At 46.7% G+C, this 24,614-nt stretch overlaps 1 protein-coding gene across 1 annotated transcript; it reads right to left on the bottom strand.

Moving 5' to 3' along the window:
* Window positions 1-11,646: 11,646 nt before the first annotated feature.
* LOC126927652 (uncharacterized) lies at window positions 11,647-12,120 on the bottom strand. The gene has a single exon (XM_050743692.1). It carries the CDS (start codon window positions 12,118-12,120, stop codon window positions 11,647-11,649), a length of 474 nt encoding a protein of 157 aa, XP_050599649.1.
* Between the last annotated feature and the right edge of the window lie 12,494 nt (window positions 12,121-24,614).

Raw genomic sequence — 24,614 nt, 5'->3', positions numbered from 1 at the left:
AGAGAAAGAACGACTAATATTGGAAGTAAAAAGGGAAATGGATGAAGAGGTGAGGATACACCTGATTGTCATTGGATTACCTATCGAAGTCCAGGACAAAATCGAAAGGGAAAATATGCAGACAACAAATGACCTAATAGGAATTTTGGGACAATATGAAGACTGGAGAAAAAGGAAAGAAACACAAGAAAGAAAGATAGACCTGGTTAAAAAGGTAAACCCATCAAAAAAAAACCGTGCACAATCTGTGAAGCACTGAACTTCCCGGGCCGATTCCACCCAGTGGAATTATGTAGAAATATAGACAGAAACCCCCAGAAGAAACCCAAACAAATAAATTCACTGGAGGTGCTCACATCAGAAAATGATATAGCAGGAACATCGAATGGGAAGGAAGAAAAAACTAAAATGCCCGGAGAAGTACGAACCATTGATAAAACTGCGAGTTAAAGTCAACGATCAAAAAGAGATTAAAGGTGTCTACGACACGGGAGCGAATGCAAGTTTTATCAATCAACAGATCATTGATCAAATAAAAGCAAACATAAAAGAAGACAAGAGCATGTTCAAAACCATCAATGGAAAAGACTTCACGAGTAGCCGGGCGAGACTAAAAATGAGGATAAACAAGATAGAGAAAAAGATAGATGTGTATATAGTACGCAATAATAACTTCACATATGATCTCATCTTAGGGCTGGACGCCATAAGGGAATTCAAACTAAGACAAGACGAGAATTTGAGGGTCAGCCAAAAAGTAGATGACAAACAGGAAATAATATTTAATAGAAAAGAAGTACGAAGAAATAACCAGAGAAGAAAGGTAAACGTTACCGAACACAAGGAGACGGGTAAGCCTATGGACAACCTAGAACACTTAAATAACCTACAAAAAACAGAGGTAAGCCAACCTATAGAGAAATATAAAGATGTATTTGCTAAACACAAATTCGATGTGGGAACCAGGAAATCACAAAAAGCTTCTATTAAGCTAATCGAAAATAAATACATATCAAAGAAACCATACAGATGTAGCATTCCAGATCAGAGAGAAATAGAATTCCAGATTACGAAACTACTAGAACACGATCTCATAGAGGAATCAAGTTCACCATTTGCAGCACCAGTGGCACTAGCTTTTAAAAAGAGTCGAATCGTAGAGATAGACTATGTATTGATTTCAGAGAGATAAACAGAATTGTAGTTCCGGAACCACAACCGTTCCCAAGAATTGAAGATATCATAGTCAAAGTGGGAAATTGCCATTTCTTCTCAACATTTGACATTAATTCAGCGTTTTGGTCAATTCCAATAAAAAAAGGAGGACCGAGAGAAGACAGCCTTCATAACACAAAATGGACACTGGCAATGGAAATGTTTACCGTTCGGACTGAAAATCTCTCCTGCTATTTTCCAACGGGTGCTGGCAAACACCCTTAGAAGGAACGGATTAGCAGAATTCTGCATTAACTACATTGACGACATCCTAGTCTTCTCCGAAACGTTTGATCAACATATCAAACACATAGAGCAGCTGATCAGTTACATATGATGGCGGCAAGCAGAACGGACACGTGCACGTCGCTCCGTAGGCATAACCGAAATATCTGGGTTAATTAAAGAATTCGGGCGGAAAAGTGCATGAAAGTGAAGTTCTAGTGCTCTGGAATGAGTGAGAATATAAGAAATAGTGGAGCTCGCTGGAATAAAAGCGAGAGAAGTGATACAAAGTGCTGTGTGTGAAAAGTGAGGTTAGGGACAGAGCGGAGACCATCTTGGGTCGCGCGACCGAAGCGCCACCGTGCAGGCTACCTGGGTAACCAAGGAGTGGGGGAGAGCGCCTCCATGGAGGGCCAGCTAAGACTCCCCTCGTCGAATAGTGATAGTGACCTTGCGAGGTAATATTTACCCTCCGCGGACAGCGCATCGTCAGCGGGCAGGATTCGGTGGATTTTCACTAACCGAGGCAAAGAAGGAGAGCGCAGGCCACGGTGAAGTTTTAGAAATATCCGGATATCAGTCATACGATTGGCGATTTTACGACGACATCGACAAGTTTATTAGGATACGAATCGCATACACTTGGAAGGATACAGTGTGATTATACGACGACCGGCTACGTCAAAGGACATCCCTTTCATACACACACACACACACACACACACACACACACACACACACACACACACACACACACACACACACACACACACACATATAAAACAATATGGACAAGTTTTATAAGGTAAATAAACTTACGGCTCAGGGGGTTTCGGAGCTTCCAGGCCCCGTCGGTGATTCGAGTAGCATCCCAGGCTCGACCTGATGGTCACCCAACGACTGGACGAACGGCGAGAGGAAGGTCGATCCCAGGGCCTCCCCTCGTTCGGTAAACACGACTGGGGACCAAGAAACACCCGCAGTTGTCACGGAGGAAAAGATATGCAAGAAAACCACAAGAAGATACCTTGAATTTGACGAAGATATCGCGGGAATCATCGAGGAAGTCGAGATGCCGATGCAGGCAAGCAAGGAAAAGACACCACCCAGCGAAAAGGCGAGCCGAATCGCCAAGGAAAAATTCTTGAAAGGTGACAAGATCACCAGATATATGAGAAAGTCTCCAGTGGAGGAGAGCGCGTGCAGGACAACGAGAAGCCTGGCCAGGAGCCAGCCGATGGCAACGAGGGACGAGGCAGCCAGCACCTCGGAGCTAGACACACCGGCGGAAATGTTGGACAGCGGCAGCGAAGCGGCAGCATCAAGGAAATGACTCAGGAGGAAGGCCATGGTGAACAGAGCAACGGCCGAGATCAAAAGCAATGACGAGGACAGTATCGTCATCAAAATGAGCGAATGGAAGGCGATGACGGAAATCATCACAGAAGTCTTCCGCGAAATCCAAGGTATAGGTAACAGATTTTACCTCATGAGCAAAAAGGATGCCGACATAAAGAAAAGGACGGACGCTATCAGTAAAAAAGCGATCGAGCTCCTCTTGATGCTGGACGAGATGAGGCTCAAGAAGAACGCTAGGATAGTCACGGCCACCAGGATGACCACCCCTCCGGGGAGGAGCGGGGAGAAGGAAGGAAAATGGAAGGAGATATCGCCCATCGAAGGGAAAGGAGACACCAAGAGAAAGAGACCAACGACCGTGGAGGCCTCCTACGCAGGAGCCTGTGCCGGCAACAGCTCGGCAAAAGCGACTACGGATTGCACGGACAGCGATGTAAAGGAAGACTAGATCCCTGTCCGCGGAAGGAGAGGAAAAAGAACGGACACTCCGGCGGTGGACAGGAAGGCGAACACAGGAAGGGCGGCATTGGACAAGTCAAGGAGGCCGGAGGGACCAAAGAGGGTACGTAACAGGCCCGAAGCCATCCTCGTCAAAGTAGGTCAAGACAAGGAGTGGATCCAGGTCTACAAAGATTTGATGGGGGCAAGGGAGACCCTAAAAGAGAGCAGCGGAATTGGAAGGACCAGAACAGGAGACATTCTGATCGAGCTGAAAGCAGGTAGCAACGCCAAAAAGACCGCGGCGGATATGAACACGGGGCTAAGAGGCAAGGTGAGAGCGCGACCAATGCGCGACAAGACCTCCGTGGAGATCAGGGATATAGACCCGCTCGTAAGCAAGGAAGAACCAGCCAGGGAGCTAGTAATGCAACTAAGCATAAGCGACATCACCGAGGTGGAAGTAAAAACCCTAAGAATGGCGCCGTGGGGCACACAATCGGCAATAGTGACGATGCCGAAAGCCTATCTGGCCAAAGAGGGGGCGAGCCGGAAGATCAGAACCGGCTTGACGATAGCCTCGATAAAGGCACTACCCAATGTGGTAAAGTGCTTCAGATGCCTCACGTTCGGGCATATCGCAAACAAATGCACGGCGATAAGCCCTGGAAAAGAGATTTGCAGGAAGTGTGGAGCCAACGACCACACGATAGCTGCCTGCGTCAACGCACCCTGCTGCTCCATCTGCAGCAAGGAGAAAGGAGTGAAATTTGACCACGTAACCGGATCCCTGGCTTGTCCAGAATATAGAAGGCTGTTGAAAACGAAAAAATGAGGATACTGCAGATAAACCTCAACAGATGCAAGCTGGCGCAAGACATGATGCACCAATGCGCGATCGAACTTAGGCCGGATATAATAATAATATCCGAGCCGAACAGACAGCTACCGCACTAGTTTAATGACACCAAAGGAGACGCCTCGATATGGGTCACACTCCTCAATGGCGAACTTCCTGATGAAACAACAGAGGTCAAGAGCGACGGGATAGTGGGCGTCCGCGTCGGCGACGTCTTCTGCTTCAGCGGATACTGTTCGCCCAACATAAATAAACTAGCATACTCCAAGTACATAGACACGCTGTCAACTATGACGAAGAACGTTGCTAGAAGACACGACAAGGTCGTCGTGGCCGGAGACTTCAACGCAAAGTCAACCCGTTGGGGAGGATCGACCACAGACAAGAGAGGGAGAGTCTAATGGAGGCATTAAGCGGCCACCGGGTCTTTCCAGTGAGGCTCAAGGAAAAGTACACCTTCTTCATGAACGGGAAGACGAGCTTCCCCGACATAATAAGGGTATCTAACAAGGTCAGCGAGACACACGCCGGAAGCGCGGTCTTGGACAAATACTCGGCCTCGGACCATCTGTACGTGCTCCACAGGTTTAAGGCGAGGAAGACTCGGACCGTATCGAAGTTCTACAGGTACGTGACCAAGGACATGTCGCCGGAGAAGTTCCTGAGCAGATTCGACGACGCACTGAAGAAGGAGGACCTCAACGCGGCTATCGGTGCGGTTGGGGCCGAGTCCTTGCAAAAGAGCATCGAAGATACGTGCGAAGGGATGCTAAGGAAGGCGAACTGTGCGGCTCGCCGCAAGTACGCGAACTACTGGTGGAACCCGATGATCGCGGAACTTAGAGCGCAGACGCACAAAGCGCTCAGGAAGGTGACGAGAGAAAGGAAGAAGAATGCCGGCAACACCGAGCCCCTCGTCAACGCCTACAAGGAGATCCGAAGGCAGTTAAAAAAGGAGATCGCCCGCGGCAAAAAAACAGCTTGTGCAGAATACTGCAAGATACTGGAGAGCGAACCTTGGGGCAAACCCTATCGCACGGTCATGAAGAGATGTAAAAGCAAGGGACCAACCAACGACATGCCGATCGACATGGTGAAGGCAGTCCTATAGAGGCTATTCACCATGGGACACGGACCCTCCCATTGCGAAGGCCGCGAAGAGGCAGAGACCAAAGAAGAAGGAGACACCAGCCTCAGCGTCGCCATCGGCGAAGGCGATGTCGTCGATGCCGCCGGAAGAATGAACACCAAGAAGGCTGCTGGAGTCGATGGCGTGCCGGGCGAGATCGCGAAGCTGATAGCGAGTCGCAGGAGCGAGCTCGTGTCAAGGGCGTTCAACGGCATCACCGAATCAGGAAGGATCCCAGACTGCTGGAAGACGGCCAGAGTAATACTGCTAAGGAAACCGGGAAAGGATCCCAGTTTCCCTAAAGCGTACTGGCCGATAAGCATACTCCCAACCATGAGCAAGATGTGGGAAAAATGCTTTAAGAAGATCATCGAGAGATGCATCGGAATGGACCCGTTCCATCGGAGGCAATATGGCTTCAGAAAGAAGAGGAGTACGGTAGATGCCATCACGCAGGTGATGAAGTTTGCCAACATCTGCAAACAGAAGAAGGTAATATGCGTGATGATCGCCCTGGACATTAGCAATGCCTTCAATTCGCTCAGCTGGAAGAGCATATACGAGGAATTTGACAGGAGGAAGCTGCCATGGAAGGTCAAAAGGCTAATCGGCAGTTACCTATCCGGAAGGAGGATCATCGTGAGCAACCAGCACGGCACGGTGGAGCACAAGGTGGCGGCGGGAGTTCCGCAGGGATCCATCCTCGGACCATTCCTGTGGAACTTGGTATACGACCGGTTGCTCGAGAGACTCGACAACATGCCAATGGTCAGAGCAACCGCCTTCGCGGACGATCTGACCATCAGGTATTCCGTCGGGAGGAACGAAGAGTCCGCCGCCAAGGTCAACACGATGCTAAGGATCGCCAACGATTGGTGCACGAGTGTCGGGCTCACACTGGCGAGAGAAAAGACGGAAGTCATGCTCATCACAAGGTTGCGAGTGCCGAGAGTGGTGAAACTCAGGTTGGGCTCCTCGGACATCGAAACGGTCGATCGCATCAAGTGTCTCGGAGTCGTCATCGACTCCAGTCGGAGGTTCGGTGCGCATATCGAGGTGGTGTGTAATAGAGCCGACAAGTTAATGGCAGCCCTTAGGGGAATACTACCCAACATCAACGGGCCGCCCAGCTTGGCTCGTAGGCTCTACTACAATGTGTGGGAGTCCATCGTAACTTACGGAGCACCGGTGTGGGCTAGAGCAGCGAATACCGATAAGAACAGGAAAAAGCTGAAACGAGCACAACGAACGGCCCTGTGCATAACAACGACGGTATACCGTACCGTCCCCCACGCGGCACTTTGCGTGTTGACCGGGAATCTCCCGATTTACATAAAGATAAAGATGCTCGGAGAGACCTACGAGAGGAACAAGATCCATGAGTCCAAGATTCGCACGGATGACGGCTGCAAGCTGAAGGAGGAACTGGAGGCGATTCGCAAGAAGGCCCAAGAGGACTGGCAGAAGGAGTGGAACAACTACAAAAAGGAGAATATCACAAAGAAATTAATACCGAGTGCGCTGCTATTTACCAAAAAGAAGATGGACATCGATCACCACACCATGCAGCTGCTAACCGGGCATGGGAGCTTCGGTGTCTATAGGAAAAGGATTGGCAAGGACAGCGACAGCAACTGTCTCAACTGTGGAGACCCTAACGACGATGCAGAGCACGCCCTCTTCGCGTGCCCGAAGTGGACGGACAGAAGGATCGAGCTGGAGAACGCTCTTGGCGAGGAGATAGACGTGGGCAATCTGATCGCCACGGTGACCGCCAAGAACGAGAGCTGGAATAAATTCAGGCAATTCTGCAAGACCGTCATGTGTCACAGGAGGGTGACAGCGAGGGCCTGGGAAGAGGCAAGGAGGAGAACGAGTGAAACAACAACTACGCGGAGCAATGAAGGCAAGAATACGAAACAACGAAAAACCGCAGAAGGAGATCAGCCCAGTATTCTGAACTGGCTGAGAAGATGACATGAGCAATAACTGCCCGAAGAAGTAGATATAACGGGGCACGAAAGGACAACCCTGATGACTGTCGACAGGTTTTACCGGGGTTGTCTGCCCTCAAAGCGGAGGAAGAAGGAGGAGGGGTTTTTAGTGGGTATGGCAACGACATCCGACCGATTCCCACATAACCCAATGATGCGGGTCACTGGGCATGCGTAATAGCATTTTCCCCTCCTCACGCAAAAAAAAGTGGATCGTGAGAGGTTGGCTGATTCAAAGCATTTCGTGGAAATTTGATACCAGCGGCTGATCCATTGTGTGCCGGTCTCGATGACCGGAGTTGTTGTGCTATACGTTGGTTACGTCTTAGCCGATCGCATATATCGTCATACTGTTCTCTGATCTCGAGACCGCGCGTTTGTTCTTCCGGGAGTTTAAGCGAAGCGGACCCGCAACCGGCGGCTGATTCGCCGTTTGTCGATTGTGACGGCGTACTTCGTCGTATATTGAATAAATGTTTCGTTATTCGGCGTTGTAGGTTTTCGTATTCGTCCGCTAGTTCAATGCCGCGCGCGGTCTCTCCCTCGTCTATAGCTACAATCTCGTATTGTATGGCACGGAGTTTCGTCTCGTAGGTTACTAGACGATCTTTAATTTGTATTAAGTCAATCTCTTCCGGACAGTCTGATTGTTCAATGTCGTCGAGTTTTTTTGCGAAGCGTGTAAAATGGGCGATATAGTAGGTCCGGCGTCGACGCAAGGCGGCATGTTCGTTTCCGTTTGCCATTATTTTTTATGTAATTGATAGTGAAATCGTATGGACTTACTTCTGTTGGCGATTGTCCACTTTGCGGCAGAAGGCTGTGTGGTTGCGTTTCAACCACCGAATTATACCTCCTCAAAGGTGACGACCCTTTACGTTACTGACCTCGCTAGGGTGGTAACGCTTCCGCTGCAGGTTGTGTTGGATTCACGTGGCACTGTATGGTAGTGGGTGTCACTGGCGTGCACTTTTCACTTGACACAGTATCCGGCTCGAAGGACCATGTATTTTCGAGCTATCGCGGGGAGACGCGATCGTTAGAATACGCGTCAACGGGAGTCGTAAATTCCCGTTACGATTAGAATAATCGACACCATGAATAGTTCGATCCCCGTATTTCGGTTAGGATAATCGGGGTGGTTGATGCGGTATAACACTGGGAGTCACTGAGTTATAATAATGTATATTTCCAACACTTTATACAATCACACAAAGTAGTAACGCCGTTGATTAAGATACAGATAACGAAGAGAAGGATTATTCTTGGATGATAGAAGGAGAGCATTAAGAGCTCTAAGCCCTTGAGAGTTATAGGAACTGTCGGAGTTCTGGATAATGTGAGAGCCTTAGGAGACTCTAGGCCGTGTATGCACGGGCGGAAACGTTATATAGTATTACCATATTCCATATAACGTAGAACGTTGTATTTTATTACGTAATAACGTAAAACGTTGTATATTTTTACGTTATAACGTATAACGTTATATAGTATTACCATATTCCACATAACGTAGAACGTTGTATATTGTAACGTAATAACGTATAACGCTGTATATTGTTACGTTATATCGTGTAATGTTATATACTATAACGTAATAACGTATAACGTTATATACTATAACGTAATAACGTATAACGTTATATACTATAACGTAATAACGTATAACGTTATATACTATAACGTAATAACGTATAACGTTATATACTATAACGTAATAACGTATAACGTTATATATTATTACGTAATAACGTATAACGTTTTACATTGTTACGTTATAACGTATTACGTCATATAGTATTACCATATAACGTATAACGTTATATACTACTACGTAATAACGTATAGCGTTATATACTATTACGTAATAACGTATAACGTTTTATATTGTTTCGTTATAACGTACAACGTCATATAGTATTACCATATAAGGTATAACGTTATATACTATTACGTAATAACGTATAACGTTGTATATTATTACGTAATAACGTATAACGTTGTGTATTATTACGCAATAACGTATATCGTTGTATATTGTCACGTTATAACGTATAACGTCATATAGTATTACCATATAACGAATAACGTTATATAGTATTACCATATTACAAATAACGTTATATAGTATTACCATATAACGTATAACGATATATACTATTACGTAATAACGTAAAACGTTAGATAGTACTACTTCCCTATTGCTTCGATGCGTGACAGAGCGTCGGCTACGTTGTTAACTAGGCCCTTTATGTGACGTATATCGGTGCTGAATTGACCGATGTAGTCTACATATCGAAATTGTCGCGGCGAACACTTTTCTAACTTTTGTCTGAGCGCGTAAGTGAGAGGTTTGTGGTCGGTATATATTACGAAGTTTCTGCCTTCTAAAGCGTATCGAAAGTGTTTGATTGCGGTGTATATTGCGATTAGTTCGCGATCGTACGCGCTATATTTTTGCTGAGCGGGGGTCAGAGATTTCGTTGCGAACCCTAGCGGTTGCAATTCGTTATTCGCGTGTTGTTGTAATACTGCTCCCACTGCGTAGTCGGATACATCTACCGTGAGGCTGATAGGCGCGCCTGGTATCGGATGCGCCAGGATCATGGAATCCACGAGAGCACGTTGCGATTCGCGAAAGCTGTTTTCCGACTGTTCCGACCACTCTATGGGCTCGTTGCCCTTTTTCGCGCCTTTTAACAAGTCATTGAGCGGTTCGAGTGGTTCTGCGGCCCCCGGTATAAAACGTCGGTAGAAGTTTATCATACCGAGGTACCTACGTAGTTGCTTAGCGTTCGCGAGTTTCGACAATTTTATAATCGCTTCGACGCGTTCGGGCGGCGGCTTAATTCCGTCGGAGTTTACCGAGTATCCGGGGAAAGTAATTTCGTGCACGCTGAATTCGCATTTCGTGGGGTTTATCACGACGCCGTAATTATTGAGGCGGTTGAACAGAATTTTCAAATGTTCGCAATGTTGACTTTCATCGTCCGATGCTATGAGGAAATCATCGATGTACGCGTAGACGAAATCGAGCCCCCGTGTGATTTCGTCGACAAATCGCTGACATGTTTGCGCGGCGTTCCGAAGTCCAAACATCATGTTTGTTGCTTCGAAAAGTCCGAAAGGTGTTGCTATCGCGGTTTTTTCGATGTCTTCGAGCGCGATCGGAATTTGATGGTACGCGCGGACGAAATCGATCTTTGAGAAGATTCGCTTACGATGCAGATGATGCATGGTAAGTCTTCGATCGAAGTCTTCGATATGTGGCGGTGAGTACCTGTCGGGTACGGTGGGGGCGTTCAACGCACGGTAGTCGCCACATGGTCGCAGGTTTCCGTCCTTTTTCAGCACTACGTGCAGAGGTGATGCCCACGGGCTTTTCGATGGTCGCATCACGCCTTGCTCGATCATGAGCTCGAATTCCTCCTTTACCTGTTTAAGTCGATCAGGTGCGAGACGGCGGGGTTTGTTGTAGACCGGCGGGCCAGGCGTGGTTTCGATGTGGTGTACCACACCGTGTCGAGTCTTCTCTTTTCCAAAAATCGGTGGGCGGGTGAGGTCCGGGAGTTCTGCCAGGAGTTGGTGATATGGTGATTCGCCGATAATGGTCTTAACGGACACTTCGTCTGTCGTGGCGGTGTATCCCATCGATGACATTTGGGTTGCCGTGTCGATGAGGCTTTTGTTTCGCGCGTCCACGAGCAACCCGTAATGGCTTAGGAAGTCCACGCCGATGATGGGTGTTTTGACGTCGGCTACCGTGAAGTTCCATTTGAATGCTCTGCGTAGGGACAGGTTTAGATTGATCGCGACGGTATCGTATGTTGTGATCCGTGTCCCGTTGGCCGCGAACAACTCGTACTCGCTTTTGCTCACGGGCCCGTGTAACATGCTGCCCGGGAATACGCAAATATCGGCGCCGGTATCGATAAGGTAGGAGATTCGCGAGTTCCTATCCGTTACGAATATGCGGCGAGATGCTAAACCGTCGTCGTTTGCCACTTTTACGGACGGCTGGTTCCGTTTCCCGAATTCCAAGAGCATGGGAATGTGCACTTTCTCGTGCGTTCTCGGTGCTGTGCGTGGTAGTAGCATAGTCCATCTTGCCGCGGCTGCTCGCGGGAACGCGGACGGCGGCGGAATTGTGTACGCGAACGCAATTGTGATCGTGGTCGGCGATGTACGTCAGTTCTCAGCTCGGCAAATTGCGCTCGCATCTGGGCCATACAGGCGTCCATTCGCGCTAACCGTTCGTTCAACGTGTTGAAGGCGGTTGCCACGGGGTGCCCTATTCCGCTGTTCTGACCGGTTGTGTGGGTTGCCGCGGGTAGTTGGACTGCGCTGGTCGCGACGATCTGCCCTGTTTCCATGGTGGTTTCGAAGATGCTATCGGCGATTTGGATGCGGGTTTCTGGGTCTTTGCTCTATACGGAGGCTAGGATGCTCCTCACGCGCAGCGGGAGTCGGCCTTCCCAGACAGTAAGAATGAAATCGTCCGCTAACGCGTTGGTGGATAAATTTTTTAGATCTCGGTAGAACTGGGATGGCTTCCTATCGCCCATTTGTTCCTTCTTGATTACTTGTCGGAGTCTCTTGGCGTCCGATTCTCCCAGTCTCTTGATGAGCTCCTTTTTGACGAACTCGTAACATCTGGTCGCCGGCGGGGCGGTCAATACGTCTCGGATTAATCTCGCGTGCGACTTATCGAGGTGTGCAACAGCGGTCTGGAATTTTTCCTGGTCGCTCGTGATCCGAGCGGTTGCGAACTGCACTTCCAGCATCGTAAACCACAATTCAACATCGTCAGGCCAGAAAGGTGGTACACGGAGGAGCGCGTTTATCGAGTCTACGTTGCTACCCCCGACCGTCGCATGTTCAAAATCGGCGGTATCGGTCATTTTGCACTGTCTTAACTTCGCGGCGTTTGAAATCTCACAAGCACTATCACGATCACCTCATTCACTTAAAATCACGTCGGGGTCACCAATTTGAGGTGGCCGTGAGTTATAGTTGTGTAGTAGTTGGGCCTGGTCCGCTGTAATTGTCACTGGGGGTTGTAGATGTACTGCTGCTGGGTGCTGCTGATTTTTCCTCCGTTTTTTGGTGCGTGGGAGTAAAATCGGACTCCGGTCGCCGGGATTCGAACCCGGGTTCCGAACGTTCGCAACCTAAGACGTTAACCACTGCGCTGCCGTCGTCCAGCACTAGTTAGTGTCGAGTGGTGGTATTTGGCTTGTCGAGTGCCGCCACAAGTGTTTTGTAGGATTTTCGCTGCCCCCGGTATGAAACGTCTGTTACGCCACGAGGCTTGCCACACGCTGTATTTTCTAACCGTCGCTCGCAGCCCTACAATGTCGCAGGCAGATCGTTTCATCTGACCGCCAGATCATATATAATGTATCGACTAGCGCATAGCTGTCGCCAAGCAGCGAGTTCTGGAAACGTCGAATTTTGTCCGTTACGTTTTTCACGCAAGAACAGACATACGTGATCATAGGCGCGAACGGTGGCGTGACCTAAGTAGAGTGGGGGTCGTCTTAAACATGAGACAAAGGAATCATCTAAAGTCAGTTAGTTCCTTGTGACACGTCGAACGTTACACATTGAATCGAATCTAACACATAACGTCTGTCTCAAGCTGCGAAGTGCGATAGATCTCGTTATAAGCAAACCGCTAAACAAACCTTGACTGTTATCTTTTTCGTTTTTAATTGTTGATCTTTGACTGAACTTGTTGTTTCGTTATTTTTATTAAACTTTTATCAACCAACCCAGTATAGTTGTTCATATACACTCAAACCTAACCACCTCCATTCTCGTAATAGAAATAGGGGATCAATCAGTTCGTGGCGTCGATTGTTTAATCGTAACGAGAATTTACGACTCTCGTTGACGCGTTATCTAGCGATCGCGTCTCTCCGCGAACGGCCGAAACATTTTGGTCCTTTGAACCGGATTCAGTGTCAAGTGAAAAGTGCACGCCAGTGACACCCACTATCATACAGTGCCACGTGAACCCAACACAACCAGCAGCGGAAGCGTTACTACCCCGGCGAGGTCAGTAACGTAAAGGGTCGTCACCTTTGAAGAGGTATAATTCGGTGGTTGAAACGCAACCACACAACCTCTTGCCCCAAAGTGGACAATCACCAAACAGAAGTAATTTCAAACGATTTCTCTCTCAATTACATAACAAATAATGGCAACCGGAAACGAACTCGCCACCTTGCGTCGTCGCCGGGGCTACTATATCGCCCAGTTTACACGCTTCGCAAAAAAACTGGACGACATCGAAAAATCAGGCTGTCCGGAAGAGATCGACTTGATACAAATTAAAGAGCGTCTAGAAACCTACGATACGGAACTCCGTGCCTTACAAAACCAGATCATAGCTATAGACGAGGGAGAGATCGCGAGCGGCATTGAACTAGCGGAAGCACACGAAAAACTACAACGCCGAATAACGAAACAATTAATCAATATACGACGAAGTACGCCGTCACAATCGACAAGCGGCGAATCAGCATCCGGTCGCGAGTCTGCTTCGCTTAAACTACCGGAGGTTCGGATACCTACATTTGATGGCGCCCTCGAGGATTGGCAGTCATTTTACGATTCCTTCTCGACAACAATAGATCAAAATGAACATTTAACACCGGTTCAGAAATTTTATCATCTCCGATCAGCCCTGACTGGATGGGCCGCGCGAAGCATACAATCATTAGCCATCACCGAGGCAAATTACGCAATCGCCATGGACGTTCTTAAGGAAAAATTCGACTGCCACCGTCAAATCTGCATGCGTCACTGGGACTTGATTTTCGACTATCCGAAGATAACTAAGGAAACACCCGAAGCTATAGACGATCTTATCGAGACAGTCAAGGTAAATCTCCAAGCGTTAGAAAAACTCGGGGACCCAGTCACGTCAAACGCCATTCTCTTAAAGCTTTTCACGTCGAAGCTACCCTCAGCAATCATTCGCAAATGGCAACGTACACTACCGGACAAGAAACTGCCGTCATACACGCACTTGGTAGATTTTCTGAAAACACGGACGAATGGCGATAGAACGTGTTCAGCATCAACCGTCAAAAAAAGGGCGTCCGATCAACACGACCGTCGGCGACAGAACGCGCCGCGAAGTTATACATTCATAACTACACATAATACGTTGGTTTGTCCGAACTGCCACGGATAACACGAATTGTGGAATTGTCATGCCTTCAAAGCGAAGTCGCCCAAAGAACGCCTGTAAATCGCCAAAAGGGCGTCGCTCTGTACCAATTGTTTAGTCAAGGGACACGCTCTTACTCAATGCTCCGCTGGGTCATGTCGCATCTGTAGACAGCGACACCAAGACCTTATTGGTATCTGCACCATGACCATGGGCATAGCAAACCACGAACACGTGTCAACCGAACATCGAGCGGTCGATCGTCGAGCGACCGATCATCCAACGGTCGTTCTTCGCCTAGTTCACCGACCCCGCGTTCGTCATGTAGCGGTACTTGTCGACAAAGTCATTATGGTTTTTGCCCAGCAAATCCGCTACACAAGAAACCGTGTTTACTCAAACACGAGCTAATTATAGATCTATCGACCGTAGGCGGTTCCGATCATTAGTCAAAATCCGTCGTTTTTGCCGTGACCATAGGCTCGTGAGTCAGCTACCCAAAAAGCCAACAATTGTAAACAAGGTCGCGATCTCGGCGCCCGTTGGGACGTTTCGAGAACATCCTCGAAATTCAAATCCCAACGCCTGTCGTCAACTCCGGCGGATATAAATATAGCGGACAGGGTAGCGACGCATTCCTTAGTTACCGAGAGACACGAGCAGCGACAATTAACCGATACTTCTTTGCGCTGATCTATTAGCGACCGCGAAAAGAAACAGCAAGTATATTGTACAACTAGTGTACGCATCGGGTATATTCTAATAAACTACGTAGTTAGGTATACTCCGGTGTTTGTGTGAATTAATCAACACCTTATCACCTCAACTGGCGACCCCGACGTGATTTTTTTTTAATGTAAGAGGTGACAGTGATAGACTAGTCGCAGTGTGAACAGTATTGTCCGCAAATCACACGATGGAAAAGGAGAGCAAACCAACTCTAACCGGTGCTTCATTCCGCGTGCCGCCATTTATGCCTACGAAGACCGGGATCTGGTTTTCGATCCTAGAGAAGTATTTCGGCGTGGTCGGCATTAGCCACGACGACCAGAAAGCCTTAGCCCTCATGGGATTCCTCGATCCACAATACCTGGCGAAGATAGAGGATACCGTGTCCAACCTCCCCGCCACCAGCCAGTACGATAAACTGAAGAGCGAGCTGATCCGCGTCCTGACAGACTCGGACAGCGCCAAGGTTGAAAGGTTAGTTGAACGCGAAGAGATGGGCGACAGAAAGCCCTCGCAGTTTTACAACGACTTAAAGAAACTAGCCAGCCCGCTCGCGTCCGATGAGTTCATTCTAAACCTGTGGAGGAACCGCCTCCCAGATCGTATCAGGAAGTCCTGGCTGCAGTTCAAGATACGAGCATAGACAAACTGACCAGGACTGCGGATAGAATCGACGAGGCGTACGATCGTATCGGCCAGCGCGCGCACAGAGTGGGCACAATCGCCGAGCCAGCGGCATCGCATGCAGACAAAAACGACGCGCTGGCCGCCGAAGTCAGCAGGCTGAGGGAGGAAATTAAGGCTTTAAAAATCGGCGGGTATCGTCGACCGCGAAGACGCTCGAACTCTCTTACTCGACTCCGCCGCCGTTCCCATTCGCGAGACAACCCACGTCAGGACGGAATTTGTTTTTATCACGCGAGATTCGGCGATCGCGCCACAAAATGCACCATCCCGTGTAAGTGGAAGTCGGAAAACGACCGTAAAAGCGGCGGACGACGACGGCTTGGGATCTCGCCGCATCTTTATCGTGGATCAGAGAACGAAAACCTCGTTCTTAGTGGACACCGGGGCCGACATCAGCGTTTATCCCCCAAGCAGGCTATCCAGGGACGTGAAGAAAACAGCGTATGAATTATTCGCTGCTAATGGGACGCCCATCGCAACGTACGGCACCTTGGCGATGGAGCTGAACCTGTCCCTCAGACGTGCCTTCAAATGGCACTTTACCGTCGCCGATGTACAAACCTCCATCATCGGCCTGGACTTCCTAAGCTATTACAGGTTGCTTGTGGACCCAAGAAAAAGACGTCTTCTTGACACAACAACCCAGCTAACGACCCGGGAATACGCCGTCAACTGCGAACAACTCATGATTAAGACCGTAAAGGGGGATTCGGTCTATCACCAACTGTTTGCAAAATATCCAGATCTAACTCGCCCACCGGCCTTTGGGCGAGAGAAAATCCGGCACGGCGTGGAGCACCACATAGAAACCACACCAGGCCCACCCGTGTACTGCAAACCCCGCCGGCTCGCACCAGACCGGCTCAAGCAAGTCAAGGCGGAATTCGCAAGGCTGACTGAACAAGGAGTCATGCGCCCATCATGGGCATCTCCGCTACACGTCATCCTAAAGAAGGATGGAAGTCTTCGACCCTGCGGCGACTACAGGGCGCTGAACGCCCGCACTGTTCCCGACAGGTACTCTCCACCGCACATACAAGACTTCGCTCATCATTTACACGGACGGCGAATATTCTCTAAAATTGATTTAGTGCGCGCCTACCATCTAATCCCGATCGCGCCTGAGGATGTTAAAAAAACCGCGATTGCGACACCATTCGGCCTTTTCGAGACAACCAACATGATGTTTGGGTTTTGAAATGCCGCGCAAACGTGTCAAAGATTTGTTGACGAAATCACGCGAGGCTTAGATTTCGTATACGCGTACATCGATGACTTCCTGGTAGCTTCGGAAACTGAGGAACAGCACCGCGAGCACTTGCGGATTTTGTTCGAACGTCTAAATCATTACGGCGTTGTAATCAACCTAGCAAAGTGCGAGTTCGGCGTCGATGAGATAGCCTTCCTAGGCCATACGGTAAACGCGCAGGGTATAAAACCGCTCGCCGATCGAGTAAAAGCCGTAACTGAAGCACCGCTCCCCGCGAACATCAAAGCTCTCCGTAGGTACCTCAGTATGATTAACTTTTATCGACGTTTCGTACCGGGGGCAGCCAAAATCTTGCAACCCCTCAACGATTTGCTGCGAGGGGCGAAAAAGGGCAACATGCCCATTACCTGGTCGGAGGACGCCAAAACGAACTTTAGCGAGTCGAAACGCGTCCTTGCTAACGCTACGATGTTAGCGCATCCTATACCTGGCGCGCCCATCAGCCTCGCTGTAGACGCGTCCGACTTTGCAATAGGAGCGGTGTTGCAGCAACGCGCGAACGACACTTGGCAACCGTTGGGTTTCTTAACTAAACCCTTAAACGCCGCGCAGCGAAAATATAGCGCGTATGACCGCGAATTGCTCGCTATGTACACCGCGGTCAAATGATTTAGACACGCCGTAGAGGGGAGAAATTTCATTATCTTCAATGACCATAAACCCCTCACTTATGTGTTCGGTCAAAATCCCGACAAGTGCTCGCCGAGACAGTTCCGGCAGCTAGATTATATCAGTCAGTTCACGACCGATATAAGGCATATAAAAGGGCTGAACAATAATGTTGCCGACGCCCTATCGCGCATCGAAGCTATAGGAAAATCCGTGGATCACAAAACCCTCGCCGCCGCGCAAGAAAACGATGAAGAACTCCGCAATATTGTTAACTCCGGTACATCCGCGTTACAGCTTAAGAAAATTCGTTTTCCGGATTACGACGCGGAAATATACTGTGACGTGTCAAGCGACATCGTACGACCGTACGTACCGAAATCCTTGCGGCGCGACGTATTTAATGCACTTCACAGACTTTCCCACCCAGGAATTCGCGCAACTCAAAAACTAGTAAAATCGCGTTTTGTTTGGCCTGCGTTAAACAAAGATTGCCAAACATGGACACGGCAATGTATCCCCTGTCAGCAATGTAAAATAACGCGACACGTATCGACGCCGTCCGGAACATTCGGAGAGCTCGCAGGACGATTCGAGCATATACATTTAGACATTATCGTCATGCAGTACTCTCAAGGCTGCCGATATTGTCTAACATGTATCGATCGTTTTTCACGTTGGCCCGAAGCGATTCCTATACCAGATATGGAAGCAACGACCGTTGCCTCGGCTCTTCTTTCCACATGGATAGCGCGGTTTGGCGTCCCAGCAAAAATAACAACTGACCAAGGACGCCAATTTGAATCCAATCTCTTCAAAGAACTATGCCGGATGCTCGGCATTAAGCATTTGCGTACCACAGCCTATCATCCCGCGTCCAACGGGATGGTAGAGCGCTTCCACCGGCAGCTTAAAGCCGCAATCAAATGCCACAATTCGAGCAACTGGGTCGAAAGCCTTCCCATAGTTCTTCTAGGCATTAGAACCGCTATCAAGGAAGATCTGGGCGCAACGGCAGCCGAAATGATCTATGGTACGGGCATACGATTGCCAGCGGAATTTTTCGTACCAGCAAAACAACAGGGCAACGCGGAATTCGCAAACCGTCTGCGAGAGCGAATGAGCGAAATCAGACCTCTGCCGACTTCACAACACGGCGAGAAGAAGACATTCATGTTCCGCGATTTAGAAACGTCGCCGTATGTGTTCGTTCGTCACGATGCAATCGGAGGCCCTCTGCAACCGCCGTACAATGGCCCCTATCAAGTGATACAGCGTGGGGAAAAAACCTTTACCATACGCGTGAAGGATAAAAGCGTAAAAGTCTCCGTAGACCGTCTAAAACCCGCCTTCATCGTGTCGGAAGATATTGAGCACCTAGAAAGGAACGCACAAGCCCACGACGTGTTTGTACCTAGGAAAATCTTCCGACCGCAAAGCAGCGAGCAAGCGCAACAAAGCGACGGAGACGCAAGAGCGCATTACACCACGCGTTCGGGCCGGAAAGTTCGTTTTCCCGACCGCTTTCAAGCGGGTTTGAATTAAGCGGTTAGCAAGGGCACCCCCGCTATCATAAGTAAGCTAACATAAAAAAAGAACGTTAACACTGGCAGGGGGGTACTGTAGCGGTACTTATCGACAAAAGTCATTATGGTTTTTGCCCAGCAAATCCGCTACACAAGAAACCGTGTTTACTCAAACACGAGCTAATTATAGATCTATCGACCTTAGGCGGTTTCGATCATTAGGCCAAATCCGTTGTTTTTGCCGTGACCATAGGCTCGTGAGTCAGCTACCCAAAAAACCAACAATTGTAAACAGGTCGCGTGCTCGGCGCGCGTTGGAACGTTTCGAGAACATCCTCGAAATTCAAATCCCAACGCCTGCCGTCAACTCCGGCGGATATAAATATAGCGGACAGGGTAGCGACGCATTCCTTAGTTATCGAGAGATACGAGCAGCGACAATTTACCGATACTTTTTTGCGCCGATCTATTAGCAACCGCGAAACGAAACAGCAAGTATATTGTACAACTAGTGTACGCATCGGGTATATTCTAATAAACTACGTAGTTAGGTATATTCCGGTGTTTGCGTGAATTAATCGACACCTTATCACCTCAGTACTAAGAAGATTTTATTTATTGGTTTTCATTAACGATTTTTTAACGGTTTCATTAATGGTTTTCATTATTTTCATTAACACGTTCACGTCGGCGTGTTTAATTATGTTGTTAATTTTCCTGGTGATTTAGTTCCTTCAGTTCGTTACTTATTGAACTATAGTGTTGGTTGTAGGATGCATTCATCTATATACTACCTTACAGCTTCTATTCTTCTTTAGTTGGTAAGTGTAGAAGTTTGCATTCTATCTTTTAATACGAGAGTAAGTTCTCTATAAATTTCAGGAGTATTAACTTGGACTTTGACCTGATTATCTTTCATTTGTTTGAGAGTACAGTCATCATTGGCTATTTTTTCCATTAGTTCCGTGAGTGGTTCTTTGACTTGAGCTTCGATTTATATTGGTGAAGATTTTGGTAGCTGCTTTTCGATGGCAGTTGTGTTGCTTCCTATAGATTTGTGGCGGCACTCGACCTCGGAAATTTCCAACGGTTTCGCGGTACAAAGCGCTTTATCTTAAAAGCGCTATGCCGACAAGCCTTAGGTGTCATCGATATCCCTACGGCTCCTTCGCCGAATTTTCGGGAGACCGCACACGTGGCAGTCGTCGCGGACTTCTAACAAACGCGCGCGATATCGATGGCCAATAAAAAAAAGAATCGGCGTGGCTTTTGAATCAAAGAGATTCAGTGTGCCCCGAGCTGCGAAGTGCGAAGGATTACGCGAAACGAGCGCTCGACTTCCTATAACCTGCGTCAAACATTGATCGTTACCAAGCGTTGCTAATTGTTAATTGTCAACTGTTGTTAATTGTTGTTTGTTGCTAGTTACACCGTATTAGATCGCGTCTCAGGGTGACGGCCGCGTTTCTGCCCGTTACTCCTCGGTTTGAGGCGAATACGCAGCAAAAGTACAAAATGTGTCTTGACTTCTCGTTTACGCATCGTGTTTAACCTGACAGATCCCTGAGTTAATGCTTGAAAGCTTGAGCTCTGAGACGTAAAGACCTGTTTCAGATATTAATCAATGGATCTGTGTATATAATTGATACGGTTACAATGTAGTACAATAGCACTTCCTATAACGCGAGATATACGTTCCGTTACGAATTCAAGAGTGCAAAAAAATATAATTAAGTATGTCGGGTTGGCGTTAAGATTAGAGTTAGGGTTAAGGGCGTGAAACGAATCCCTATTAGCGCTAGACGTGATCATTATGCAATAGAGGAGATATTTACTAGTGCAAATATGACTATGATGGAATTGGACAAGTAATCGCGATAATTAGATACTCGAGAAGCTAATGACAATGATCCTAGGCTCAATAACGAATCCACGGTCAACGGGATGACGAACTCTACTCTTCGTTAGCGTCTAAGTTGTACTCAATGTTAATGCATGGGGCAATCACTACGTATCTGAGAGTTACTTGAATCGTCGTCGAGATCGTACCGGAGAGTAACTCTCCGTCCCGACGATGCCGTCGAGGAAAATTATAATGGGTGGGTCTAAGGAAATGAGTTCCTCGGATTCGTCAAAGAAAGCTTTCGTTCCAAAGGTGAGGGAAATTAGCGCTGTTGCTAATTGGTCGATCTCCATATCGGCGTTTTGAAAGAGATGCTGGCCGCTCTTGAGGGGAGGTTGTTGACGGGGGCATCGTTCGTGGAAGATAGGCTTCTCCTATCGTCCCGTAGTTGCAACAAGGACTGTTTGTCTAAATGAAGAACTTTGCTTGACTAAATCTTAAGATTTATTGCGGGTTCTCAAGTTAGCTAAACATACTGCGGAGGTATATTGACATCTGGAGATCATCTTACCCGAAGGATAGGATCTGCGTGTGGCGAGCCACGGAACGGAAACCTTTGAAATATTTACTGCCACGTGTCGCTACGGCTATTTCTTTAAAGGAGAGGTATAGAGTTACTCTGTGCCTTTGTTAGATAAAACGTTCATCCCTTTGACCGCGGCTACGTTCGGCGACTGATTGTCGCCTCGAGCCCAAGCTCATGATCATAAATCTCGAACAATCGGAGCGACATTTGTTTATGCTAAGTTACAGAGTTACGGTATTCCCGCGAATCCAAGGAGAGGTTCCGGTGTTTTTCCATCTCCGACATATATATATATATATATATATACATATATGAGATATATATATATATATATATATATATATATTACATATATTACATATATATATATATATATACATTTATATACATTTATATTACATATATTACATATATATATATATATATATATATATATATATATATATGTCGGAGATGGAAAAACACCGGAACCTCTCCTTGGATTCGCGGGAATACCGTAACTCTGTAACTTAGCATAAACAAATGTCGCTCCGATTGTTCGAGATTTATGATCATGAGCTTGGGCTCGAGGCGACAATCAGTCGCCGAACGTAGCCGCGGTCAAAGGGATGAACGTTTTATCTAACAAATATATATATATATATATATATATATATATATATGTATCTATATATATATATATATATATATATATATATATTTGTTAGATTGATATATATATATATATATATTTGTTAGATTATATATATGTATATATATATATATATATATACATATATATATATATATATATATATATATACATATATATATATATATATATATATATATATATGAATATATATATATATATATATATATATATATATATATATATATGAAAGAACACCGGAGCCTCCCCTTTGGAGCGGTGGGAGGACCCCCTTAGCGCTGTAATCCAGATTTCATCATAGCCGCACTAAGAAACTGTTGTAATTCGATCCGACTGTACTTATTCGAAATTTATGATAGTGAGCTCGGGCTCGAGGTGACAACCGGTCGCCGAACGTAGTCGCGGTCAAGGGATGAACGTTTTATCTAACAGAGGCATGAAGTAACTCTATAGCTTTCCTTAAAAGAAATACTTGGGACGGGGCACGACGGTAAACATTTCAACGATTTCTGTCCCGTGGCTCGCCACACGCAGACTTTGTCCTTCGGGTAAGACGATTGCCAGATGCCAACGCATCTTCACAGTATATGTTTAGCTGGGCGAGGACCCGCTACGAATATTAAATTTCAATTACACAAAGTCTCTCAAATAGACAAATGGCCTGTGCCCCGACTACGGGAAGATAAGAGAAATCTATCCTTCCACGAACGACGCTTCTCGCTAGCAACTTTCCCCAAGGACAGCTAATATCTTTCTCTAACCACCAACATGGAAATTGACCAATTAACAGCAACGTCAATTTCCCTCACCCTTCGAGCGAAGACTTTTCTCCGCGAATCCGATGATCTCGTGCCCTTAGGCACACCCATCATAGTTTTCTTCGACAGCGTCACCGCGACGGAGAGTCACTCTCTAGTGCGATCTCATCAGTAATCGACCTGTCTTTCGTATACGAAATAATTGCCCCCGTGCTCTAACATATAGTGTAACTTAGACGCAAACGAAGGGTAAAGTCCAGTATCCGTTGACCGCGGAAACGTTGCCGGAGCCGAGACCATTGTCATAGTGCCGCGAATATCGAAACCTTGCGATTATCTATCGACGCTGTAGATCTCCCTAATTTGTGTCAATAAACTCAACCATTGTTACACCGCACCTATGGCTAATTCCAACGAAGATTCACCGAACACCCCCGCCCCCAATCCTGACGTGCGTCCGACATATATATTTATATATATATATATATATATATATATGTATAATAATATATATATATATATGTATAATAATATATATATATTCTATAAAGTATAGTAATATACAGGTGTAAAAGAATTTAAGGGGTGATTTTTGAAGAAAAGTAAAGATGGAAATCAAGAATAAAGAAATTGCGTTTTCAACTTTGTTTTTTAGTTATTGTCAGTTAAAATTAGCTAAAATGCCCCTGTACGCATGCAAACCTCCTCACATGGACGAGAATAGGTCAGCTTGAGCTGCAGGCCGCACAGCGATCCGTGTCGAACGATATGTGTGCAGCAGCTTACCCGGTACAAGTCGTAGAGAAGAAGATCATGACATTCGAAGACGTAAACTATCCCGCGCAACATTTTGTGAGAAAAATCGTAGATTAAAAGTATTACACCTGTCTACTAATTAAAATCCATAACAACATAAAACTCATGAAATTTTCAACTAGAAAAAATTGATGTCTCCTTTAATTCTTTGCGTCCATAAGTAATTAATAAATAATAACACATATAAACAACGTTTATTGTTGTTGTTACATGTTACACAGGAAAACCACACACGTACCACAGGTGTCCAGGCTGTACATAGAAAAATTGCAACGAAAATAGCAATCGTTTTATATTACAGTATGTGTTCAATATATGCTCCATTTTCTTGGAAACGAAATACACAATAAGCACGGTACATACAACACGCACTATATACACTACACACTTCACACACCCAAATCACTCGCGTTGGAACTAAAAAAAAGATTCAAAAAATAAAAAGAATACAAAAATAAAGGAGATAAAAATATTCAAAAAATTAAAAGTGAAGAAGCTAAAAAAAGACTACAGCGGAATAACTTAAATCTATATTAAATCTACAATTAACCCCAGCTTTATGTTTATACAATTTTCCTAACAAAATCACTAGAATATGTTACATAACGAGGTAGCAGTGGAGAGTTCGTTCAGAAAAAAGTTTACGATATCCTTTACCAACACTTTCGTTTTCTTTGTATAATTTTCTCGAAATTAACCAGGGTCAAAGAGGATAGCTAAGCTGCTCCTTTCAAAAGTA

The sequence above is a fragment of the Bombus affinis genome, unplaced genomic scaffold (assembly GCF_024516045.1).
Source record: "Bombus affinis isolate iyBomAffi1 unplaced genomic scaffold, iyBomAffi1.2 ctg00000187.1, whole genome shotgun sequence".
In the NCBI taxonomy this organism is placed as follows: Eukaryota; Metazoa; Arthropoda; class Insecta; order Hymenoptera; family Apidae; genus Bombus; species Bombus affinis.
This window is presented reverse-complemented; position numbering and strand designations above follow the sequence as displayed.

Bases quoted from the DNA above. Each gene is read 5' to 3' on its own strand.
- LOC126927652 (XM_050743692.1), bottom strand. From the start codon at position 12,120: ATGACCGATACCGCCGATTTTGAACATGCGACGGTCGGGGGTAGCAAC.